Genomic DNA, 11,566 nt, shown 5'->3' on the forward strand with positions numbered 1-11,566 from the left:
TTTGGTAAAATAAAGTAAAATAAGTCTCTTAACTCAGTTTTAATTGTGTTATAGTTTCATCACACTGAAATTTCTTTTCTTACTCTATTTTGCTCACTCCACCTCTTTACCTTAAGGTTTCCCTCCTCCTTGAAATAACATGTTACTCCTAAGAAGTGATAGTTACATATGTAGCTTGCCTCTAGGATCACATCCTTGCTCTAACGATCACTAACTCTGTGACTTTGAGGAAGTTACTCAGCCTTTCTGAAGTTAATTTTCCCAATCTACAATTGGCAAACTGTATCCACCTTGTATGGTTAGGAGAATTAACAGAAGTACTAGAGCTAGTCACTTATTACCTCATACATGGCAGTGATGATGTCAGTGATAGCCATTGCTATTTTAGGGAACTCCCCTTCCTAATCAAGAATTTAACCTCATTCTTGTACTCTTACTCCACTTGCATTAACCTTAATATCATTTAGAAGCAGTGGGTGGGGCAATGGCATTGGTTGTCGTCAGAAGAAAAGAGTGTCACTTGGGAACTACTTCCCTGTGAGCACCTTCCGTAGGGCACCCTGCACATCAGGGTTCCGAAGGCTGTAGATGAGTGGGTTCAGCATGGGACTGATGACAGTGTTGAGGATGCCAATGCCCTTGTCCTTGTCTGAGGATTCCACTGACCCCAGCCTCATGTAGCTGAAGACACCTGTCCCATAGAAGATGCCTACCACGGTCAGGTGAGAGCTGCATGTGGAGAAGGCTTTCTTCCTGCCTTCGGCAGACCGAATACGAAGAACTGCAGCTGCCACATGGCCATATGACACTGTGATGAGGACCAAAGGGACCACACCCATGAAGGCTGCTGCAGCAAAGAGCAGCTGCCCATTGAGTTGTATGCTGGAACAGGAGAGCTGGAAGAGCTGAGGGAGATCGCAGTAGAAGTGATTAATTGTGTTGGGGCCACAGAATTTAAGAGTAGATAAGGCAACAGTTTGGGTCAATGCATTGCTAAAGGAAAACACACACGACAGGCATACTGACACCTTCTGAATCGTCCAACTCATATTGGTGCTGTAGGTGAGAGGGTGGCAGATGGCCAGATAGCGATCATAGGCCATGACAGTCAGCAGGAAACAGTCTGCCCCAGCCAGGAGGTGGAAAAAGAAGAGCTGTGAGATGCAAGCCCCATAGAGAATGTGTCTGTCATTAGACAGGAAGTGCTTCAGCATGACAGGAACAGTGACACTGATGCATCCAACATCCAGCATAGACAAGTTCCCCAAGAAGAAGTACATGGGGGTGTGGAGTTTGGGTTCAATAAGGATGGCAGCCAGGATGCTGAAATTGCCACCAAGAGTAACTATATAAGCAAGAAGGAAGACAACAAAGAGAACGGGTCGCAGAGCTGGAGTCTCTGTGAGACCTAGCAGGATAAATGTAGTCACACAGGAATCATTTCCTGAGGCTCCCAGATCCATAACTCTCTTCTGCAGTCACCAGCTGAATGAAGTTCAAAGGTGATACAATAACAGTGACATCTTGGTAATAAATATCAAGAATTGTAATGTCAGGTGCAGCCAGATGCAAAGGCAAACACAAGGGAAAGGAGAATTAAAGATTGAAACACAATAGATCCTAAAACATTTTCTTAAATCCTAAACAGCTTAAGCCATCTATTACTATATACTCTTCAACCCCAACAGAGACTTGAGAAGGAATAAAATTATTACTTAAGTAGAAAGTGCAGGCAAACAGCTTCCAAAACTAAGAGATGACAGAGACAGTTTACTGCCTGATCAGTCACCCATCCTCTCTATTGGAGCATCATCTTCTGCCTTCTGTTCCACTATATATGGCAGACATAATTGTGAAACAAGAAATATGAAGATCTACAAAGTTGGTTTTTTTAAGTTGATAAATACAAGATACAATATGACATGGAATGATTTAGGTACAAAACTTTCGACTAACCTTGATAGATTAGATAGTATTTTCTTCAAAGTTGCTAAAAACAAATAAGCTAAACATTTTAAATGTAACTTTTACATATGGCTTTCCTGATTGTTTCATAACTGCTCTCACTGTATGTAGTTTATCGTAAATAAATAAAGTCCATATGCAAAAAATCAAGAAAACACAATAAATAAATGTGTGCTACATCCAGCACTTACCAACAAAACACAATGGCATCAGGAAACTCAGATGCACACGGACATTGAAATAATAGGGGGAGAAAATGTGATGTTTGAAAGTTAGAAGGAAAGATTATTTACCTGGGGCCCAAATTCTAGAAAGGTAGCCACAGTTGTCACATGGTGACCTGGACAGTTTGGTACACAAGATCCTGGAGCATGAAAAGAAAGCTTCCGGAGAAAGTGAGGCATTGTCCTGGTCCACAACCTGTACTGCACATATCATCCTACAGTGATCCCCAGTATCTTAGGGAGATTGGTGCCGTAGCTTCTCAGTCACAAAAATCTAAGGGTGTTCACTTATCTATAGTCTCTTCTATGTGGGGGAATAGCATTTACATACAGCCTGTGCACATTTCCTCACATACTCTAAGTCATTTCTAAATACCTTACCCTGCCGTGTCACATGAGTTTTTGTTATCTTATATTGCTTAAGGGACATTGATGGGGTGCTTGTTACTTATCATCACATACTTTTGATCCATGCCTGAAGATCCAGATACAGAACTTACAGGAAGATGGCAAACTAAGGGGCGTAAGTAACAAAATGGCCACTGTGATGTAGACTATTAGAAACTGAGTTGCAAAGCCTTAAGACATAGTCCAGACCTTTCGCAGGAATGTAAAAGTGCCATAAAACAGTGACACTCCATGAAGACACATGCCAGAGTGACATCCTATTTAGTACACACCCACTAAATAAGCAGCCTTGGGCTGTCTGACTCTTAAGATGATATATTAAATTTTGCCGTAGTGTCCAGAAAAACTGGACGTCAAAGTGCTCATGCTTTGTGAAGTAAGAACAATGAAGAAAAACTTTAAGTAAGGTAAAAAAAAAATTACAAGGCTTAGTGTCCAGGAGAGCTGAGAAGCTGTGCAGCTAAGTGTGCACCCAGCTGAACACTCTCACAACTGTAGTCTTCAGCAAGAATATACCCAGGCCCTCTTATCTTATCTTAGCTGTGCAGCTAAGTGTGCACCCAGCTGAACACTCTCACAACTGTAGTCTTCAGCAAGAATATACCCAGGCCCTCTTATCTTATCTAACCTGCAGCTATCATGAGGCCACAGCCTGCTATAGAGCCGGAGATAGTTCCCACACGTATGGTCACTTACGTGGTACCTGCTGAATCTCACAAGGTCACATAGTGATCCACGTCATTGAAGTGAAGATAATCAGGTGGTTCCAGACTCACATAGAAAAAGGCTGAAGCTGGTGTTCCTAAAAACCAAACAGCATGAGCAGAGGAAGATGCTTTTCAGTGAACAAGATCCTCAGGTCCCAGTAGACCAATCACTATCAGAGGTGCTGCCTTTTTATGCATGAGCTTGATCAGACTGCTACCTCCAACTCAGTATCTCTGAAACTCAGATGCCCATCATTCCTCTCCATCAACCACTGGACGAACTGTTTAGGGAACAACCTGGTTATCCTGGCACACTTTACCCTGTCTCAGCCAAGTACCCAAGCCTCCGCAGAGCCACCTTGGAGGAAAGAGATACCATTCCAAACCCCGAAAGTGAAATCGCTTGTATGTAAGACCAGTTGTGTGCATGCAGTCTTGGCTCCTGGAACGACACTCACCCATGGAGGGCACAGAGTGGCTTTTGGGCACAGAGAAAGCCAACTGGTCTCCACTACTGGGAGTTTATCAAAGACATAGAAACAAAGAGACAAACATCATCTTCCCAATGGGCTTGCTACTCTCCCATTTTCTCCCTGTGGAGGTACCTGAAATTATAACATTCCAAGGGGATCCGGGGCAGGGAGAATACCTGCCTTCCCAAGACACTAGAATCTCCAGAGCTTCATGGGTGTGACAAAGCTCATACATTTCTTTAACAAATGTATTTATAAACTAAAGCTCTTGCTACAAGAATTTTACAACTGATATAGCTTTCAAAACGTCTTTACAGTATGCATTAACTGAACATATTAAGGGGGCTTGGTGTGATAATCACAGCATGCACAGATCAAATTCTGGCTTACCACACACACACACGCACACATGCATACACAGTCACACATGCACACAGATACAGGCACACAAACACACACACACAAGCTCATATATGCATACACACTCATACACATATGCATATCCGGTCTCTAGTAATCATTTTTCAACTTTAGGAACATTTTTAAACTCTTCTATGTGAGAGCATGTGTGCTTATCTCACTTAATGTCTTCTAGTTTCATCCGTGTTTCTACAAATGACAGAAATTCCTTCTTTGTGACTAAATGGTACCCCATCGTGCATCTGTACCACATTTTCACAAGCCCTACAGTTTAGAAAGTCACAAAGTTGGGCACAGAGTTCAGATTTGGGTTACAGTCTAGATGCCACAGAATCCTAACTTCAAATGTTTCCCAATTTTATTCTTTCAAAGCCATGAAAACAAAAGAAGTTTGAAGGTGTTCTGCTCATGAAGTTATCTCCTGTGCCAGTGAGTTCTAGGCTCTCTCCCAATTTTTCTTCTAACAGATTTAATGTGTCTGGTTTTATGTTGAGGTTTTTAATCCACTTGGACTTTAGTTTTGTACAGGGTGATAAATATGGATATATTTTCATTTTTCTATATGTAGACATCTAGTTACACCAGCACCATTTGTTTATTCCGTTACATGGTTTTGACTTCTTTGTCAAAAAAAATCAAATGTCCATAGGTGTGTGGATTTATTTCTGGGTCTTAAATTCCATTGGTCAACTGGCCTATTTCTATGCCAGTACCATGCCAGTTTTATTACTGTTGCTCTATAGTACAACTTGAAGTCAGGGATGAAGATTCCCCTGGGAGATCTTTTGTTGTAAAGGGTTGTTTTAGCTATTCTGGGTTTTTTCTTTTTCCATATGAAATTGAGAAATGATCTTCCAAGGTCTATAAAAATGTGTAGGTATTTTGATAAGGATTGCATTGAATCTGAAGATTGCTTTTGGTAAGATGGCCATTTTTACTATGTTGATTCTCCCAAGCCACGAATATGGGAAATCTTTCCATTTTCTCATGTCTTCTTCAATTTCCTTCTTCAGAGACTTAAAGTTTTTGCATATAAGTCTTTCACTTGCTTGATTAGCGTTACACCAAGATATATTATTTGTGCCTATTGTGAAAGGTGCAGATTCCCTAATTTCTTTCTCAGCATGTTTGTCATTTTTATACAGGAAAGCTATTGATTTTTTTAGTTGATTTCGTATCCAGTCACTTTGCTGAAGGTGTTTATCAGCTGTAGGAGTTCCTGGGTAGAATTTTGGTAGTCGCTTATGTATACTATCATATCATCAGCAAATATTGATAATTTGACTTTTTCCTATCCAATTGTTATCCCCTTGATCTCCTTTAGTTGTCATATTGCTCTAGCTAGGACTTCAAGTACTATATTGAAGAAATACAGAAAGAGTGAACAGCTTTGTTGTGTGCCTGATTTCAGTGGAATTGATTTAGGTTCCCCCTCCCCCATCTATTTTGATGTTGGCTATTGGCTCGCTGTATATTGCCTTTACTATGTTTAGGAATGTGCCTTGTGTACCCTGTCTCTCTAAGACTTTTAACATGAAAGGGTTTTGAATTTTGTCAAATGCTTTTTCAGTGTCTAAGGAGATGATCATGTGGGGGTTTTTCTTTCAGTTTGTTTATATGGTTGATTACTATGATGGATTTCCATATATTGAACCACTCCTTCATGCCTGAGATGAAGCCCACTTGGTCATGGTGAATGAGATTTTTTTATGTGTTCCTGCATTTGGTTGTCAAGTATTTCATTGAGTATCTTTGCATCAATGTTCATAAAGGAGATTGCTCTAAAATTCTCTTTCTTTGTTGAGTCTTTGTGTGGCTTAGGTATTAAGGTGACTGAGGCATCATAGAATTAGTTTGGTAGTGATCCTTCTGTTTCTATTTTTGTGGAATAGTTTGAGGAATATTTGGTATTAGTTCTTCTTTGTAGGTCTGATAGAATTCTGCTCTGAATCCATCTGGCCCTGGTTTTTTTATTTGTTTGTTTGTTTGTTTGGTTGGTTGGTTGGTTTGGTTTGGTTTTGGGGTTTTTTGTTTTTGTTGTTTTTGTTTGTTTGTTTGTTTGTTTTTTGGCTGGAAGACTTTTGATGACTGTTTCTATTTCCTTGGGGGATATAGAGCTTTTTAATTTGTTTGCCTGGACTTGATTCAACTTTAGTAAGTGGAATTTATCAAGAAAATTGTCTATATCATTTACATTTTCAAATTTTGTGGCATATACACGTTTTAGGTAAGACCTAATTCTTTGGATTTCCTTGGTATCCATTGTTATATCTCCCTTTTTGTTTCTGATTTTGTTGATTTGGATACTCTCCCTTCACCTTTTAGTTAATTTGGTTATGATTGGTTTATCTTGTTGATTTTCTCAAAGAGCCAGCTCTTGGTTTTGTTGATTCTTTGAATTATTTTCTTTGTTTCTATTTTTTTTAATTTCAGCCCTGAGTTTGATTATTGCCAGCTGTCTATTCCTCTTGGGTGTCTCTGCTTACTTTTCCCTAAGGTTTTCAGGTGTTCTATTAAGTTGCTTGTTTTCAATGTGTCAAGTTACTTTATGAACGCACTTATTGCTATGAACTTTCCTTATAGCACTGCTTTCATTGTGTCCCAAATGGTTTGGATATGCTGTGCCTACATTTTCATTGAATTCTAGGAAGTCTTTAATTTCTTTCATCCCTGACCCACTTGTCATTGAGTAGAACATTGTTCAGTTTCCATGTATTTGTAGGCTTCTTGTTAATTCTATTGTTGTTGTTGAGCTTCAGACCATGGTGATCTGATAAGATGCAGGGGATTTTGCAGGCAAATGGATGGAACTATAAACAATCATCCTACGTGAGGTAACCCAGACCCAGAAAGACACATATGGTATATACTCACTTATAAGTGGATATTATCCCAAAATAGATCTCCTCTGAGAGACTCTACCCAGTGGGGGATTGGAACAGATACTGGGACTCAAAGATGGACTCTGATGAAGTGCTGAGAGTTGGAGTGAAGAGTTGGGGGATGAAAGGTCAGGGAATGAGCAGGAGCTCCACAGGGAGACTGTCAAGGCTTGGAGATCTGAACACAGGGGTGTCTGCACAAACCAATGCACCAACCAAGGACAATACATGCAGAGAACCAAGGCCCCTGTTCAAATGTAACCAATGGACTGCTGATTCTCCATGTGGGGAAAGGCGGGAATACTGCTGAACCTCTGACATGCACTCTGGTGCCCACGATTTGACCACTGCCCCTTGGCAACAAGGCCTAACAGGCACACAGAGGAATCAGGTGCAGGTTATCCTGATAAGCCCAAATAGGCTGTTGCCAGACAGTTGAGGTAGGAGCCCCCCCCATCAGAGGTCTAGGGGAGGGAAATAGGCAAAAAAGGGAGGTTGGAATGAGAAGATAAGAGTGAGGAATAACACTCAGGATGTAATGTGAATAAATTATAATAAATAAAATGTATTTTAAAAGAAACTTGAAGGCATCTTATACACTGGGACCACCCTACTATTACTAACTCTGAGGGCTGCTTTGGACATTAAACACAATTCCTAATTGTTCCTTGTTTCTTAATAAAGCTTTCCTACTGGCTTAAAGTTGCCAAGGGCTAAGGTATAGTTAGCAGAGGGTAAAGATGAGTTGAAATTTCTGTTGGCATCTATCCTTGGACAAAGACCTTTAAGAGACCAACTAAAGTTCACCACTTGAACTCCTCCTCTTAGCATAACAAAGGCTGTCTCTGTCCCCTGTAATACGTCTCTCATATGCTACTAATCCAGGATACTCCATCCTTAAAGATCAATTGTATGTCTTTCCTTTGCCAACAAATGGCACATAGATCCCTACGGCTGAGCTCGGTTCACCACTTCTCCAGAGCAATAACAATTTAAAAGTAATGCATGCTGCTCATTACTTTTTAATGTCTATTCTAACCAGTGATATGCTGACTACAGCATCTCATTGATTGTTGTATATTTCTGCTTGAGCATCCCACAGGAGCCTTAAAAACTACAAGGTATAATTTCTCCAGAGAGATGGAGAGTGAGGGAGAGAGAGAGAGAGAGAGACAGAGAGAGAGACAGAGAGAGAGAGAGAGAGAGAGAGAGAGAGAGAGAGAGAGAGAGAGTCTCAAATGACTTACACTGGTAAAAGTTTCAAGTAAATAAGAATTTTCTTACAAAATAAATTAACTGAGTTCAACAAACTGGACTACTATGTTTCAATTAATATTTAAAATGTTAAGACACCGCAAATCAAATGCTCTAAAGTGCCCTATAACATAGTCAAATACTTGACACTCAAACAACTTAAATTCTATTAACAATGATTAGATCCCCAGGAAGACAAATATGATCAACGACTTATCCAGTCATCATCAGAGAGACTTCCTCTGGAAGCAGATAGGAACAGATGCAGAGCCCCACAGCCAGACCTTATGTGAAGTGAGAGTCTAAATTGGAGGTCTCCATCAAATTCTTCCCCTCAGAACTCAGAGAATCCTGCAGAAGAGAAGACAGAAAGATTGTAAGAGTCAGAGGGGATGTAGGACACAAGTAGAACATGGCATTCTGAATCAACTAAGAAAGACACATATAAACTCACAGTGTAGCAAGCACAGGGCGTACATGTATCTACACCAGGTCCTGTGTGTGTGTGTGTGTGTGTGTGTGTGTGTGTGTGTGTGTGTGTTTACTAAACTAGTGAGTATTTTATAGGACTCCTCACTATGAGAAAAAGTGGGTCTCTGACTCTATTGCCTCCTCTTGGGACTCTTTTCCTCCTGTTGCTGTGTCTAACTTCAATATAAAAGTTTTTGCTTCATCTTATTATTTTTTGTCTTTTTTATTAATTTATTCATATTACATCTCAATTGTTAGACCATTCCTTGTATCCTCCCATTCCTCCCTCCATCCCACTTCCCCCTACTCTGCTCCCCTATGTCTGTGACTGAGGGGACCTCCCCCCCCCATATATGCTTTTGGGGTATCGAGTCTCTTCTTGATAACTTGCTATCCTTCGCTGAGTGCCACCATGCCTCCCAATCCAGAACATGTGGTCAGAGATGGGGCACCAGAGTTTGTGTAAAAGTCAGATCTTCTTCTCCACTCAATGGCGGAGAATGTTCTGTCCATCAGCTAGTCTGGGTCCAAAGTTTACCGCCTATATTTTCCTTGGCTGGTGCCATAGTTTGAGGAGGACCCCAGGACCCAGATCTGCCTGTAATAAAGTTCCTCTTGTAGGTTTCCAGGACCATCTGGATCCTTCTATTTCCTCATTCTCCCAGGCTTCTCTCACCTAAAGTCTCAGTAGGATGTCCTCTCCTCTAACCTGGTAAGTAAAGTTTTTCATGGGATGTGCCGCTTGGACTAGTGTCTCGATATAAGTGAATATGTACCATTTAACTCTTTTTGCTTCTGGGTGAACTCACTCATTATGATAATTACTAGTTCAATCCATTTGTCCACAAATTTCTGGAATTCCTTGTTTTTAATAGCTGAGTAATATTCCATAGTGTAAATGTACAACAGTTTCTTTATCCATTCTTCTACTGAGGGACACAGGCTGATTCCATGTTCTGGCTATTATGAATAAGGCAGCTATGAACATGGTTGAGCATATGTTCCCTGTTGTGTGGTAGTGCATCTTCTGGGTATATTCCAAGGAGTGTAATAGCTGGGTCTTGAGGAAGCCCTATTCCCGTTTTTCTGAGAAAGCACCAGATAGCTTTCCAAAGTGGTTGTACTAGTTTGCATTCCCACCAGCAATGAAGGAGTGTTCCTCTTTCTCCACATCCTCGCCAGCATGTGGTGTCAGTGGAGTTATTGATCTTAGCCATTCTGATGGGTGTAAGATGGAATCTCAGAGTTGTTTTGATTTGCATTTCTCTGATGACTAAGGAGGACGAGCATTTCTTTAAGTGTTTCTCAGTCATTTGATATTCCTCTGTTGAGAATTCTCTGTTTAGTTCTGAGTCCCATTTCTCTATTGGGTTATTTGGTTTGGTGGCATTTAATTTCTTGAGTTCTTTATATATTTTGGATATTAGACCTTTGTCAGATGAAGGGTTGGTGAAGATCTTTTCCCAGTCTGTAGGCTGTCACTTTGTTCTCTTGACAGTGTCACCTGCCTTACAGAAGCTTCTCAGCCTCATGAGGTCCCATTTATTGATTGTCGACATTAAGGCCTGGGCTGTTAGTGTCCTGTTCAGGAAGCTGTCTCCTGTGCCTATGTGTTCCAGGCTCTTCCACACTTTTTCCTCTAACTGAATTAATGTCTCTGGTTTAGGTTGAGGTCTTTAATCCACTTGGACTTGGGTTTTGTGCATGGTGACAATTATGGGTCTAATTGCATTTTTCTACATGTAGACATCCAGTTAGACCAGCACCATTTGTTGAAGATGCTATCGTTTTCCCATTGAATGGATTTGTCTTCTGTGTCAAAAATCAAGTGACCAAATGTGTATGGATTCATCTCTGGGTCTTCAATTTGATTCCATTGATCCACCAGCCTATTGCTTTGCCAGTACCATGCTGTTTTAATTACTGTTACTCTATAGTACAGCTTGAGATCAGGCATGGAGATTCCTCCAGAGGATCTTTTATTGTATAGGATTGTTTTTGCTATTCTGGGCTTTTTATTTCTCCATATGAAGTTAAGAATTGAACTTTCAATGTCTTCAAAATATTTTTTAGGTATTCTGATAGGGAATGCATTGAATCTGTAAATTGCTTTTGGTAAGATGGCCATTTTTACTATGTTAATTCTCCCGATCCACGAACAAGGTAGATACCTCCATCTTCTCATGTCATCTTCAATCTCTTTCTTCAGAGATTTAAAGTTTTTTCAAATAAGTCCTTCACTTGCTTGGTTAGGGTTATTCCTAGATATTTTATATTGCTTGTGGTTATGGTGAAGGGAGTAATTTTCCTAATTTCTTCCTCTGCCTGTTTGTCATTTGTATATAGAAAAGCTACTGACTTTTCTGAGTTTATTTTGTATCCTGCCAATTTGCTGAAGGTTTTAATCAGCTGTAGGAGTTCTCTGGTGGAATTTTGGGGGTCACTTATATACACTATCATATCATCTGCAAATAGGGATAATTTGACTTCTCCCTTTCCCATTTGGATACCCTTGATCTCCTTTTGATGTCTTATTGCTCTGGCTAGAACTTCAAGAACTATATTGAAGAGATATGGGGAAAGTGGGCAGCCTTGTCTGGTCCCCGATTTTAGAGGGATTTCCTTGAGTATCTCTCCATTTAATTTAATGTTGGCTATTGGTTTGCTGTATATAGCCTTTATTATGTATAGATTGTAGCTCCAATCTCTCCAGAACTTTAAACATAAATGGGTGTTGGATTTTGTCAAATGCTTTTTCTGCA

At 40.2% G+C, this 11,566-nt stretch overlaps 1 protein-coding gene across 1 annotated transcript; it reads right to left on the minus strand.

Moving 5' to 3' along the window:
• Window positions 1–527: 527 nt before the first annotated feature.
• LOC127199797 (putative olfactory receptor 3A4) lies at window positions 528–1,463 on the minus strand. Its single transcript, XM_051157787.1, has one exon. It carries the CDS (start codon window positions 1,461–1,463, stop codon window positions 528–530), a length of 936 nt encoding a protein of 311 aa, XP_051013744.1.
• Between the last annotated feature and the right edge of the window lie 10,103 nt (window positions 1,464–11,566).

The sequence above is a fragment of the Acomys russatus genome, chromosome 16 (assembly GCF_903995435.1).
Source record: "Acomys russatus chromosome 16, mAcoRus1.1, whole genome shotgun sequence".
NCBI classification, from domain to species: domain Eukaryota; kingdom Metazoa; phylum Chordata; class Mammalia; order Rodentia; family Muridae; genus Acomys; species Acomys russatus.

Bases quoted from the DNA above. Each gene is read 5' to 3' on its own strand.
- LOC127199797 (XM_051157787.1), bottom strand. From the start codon at position 1,463: ATGGATCTGGGAGCCTCAGGAAATGATTCCTGTGTGACTACATTTATC.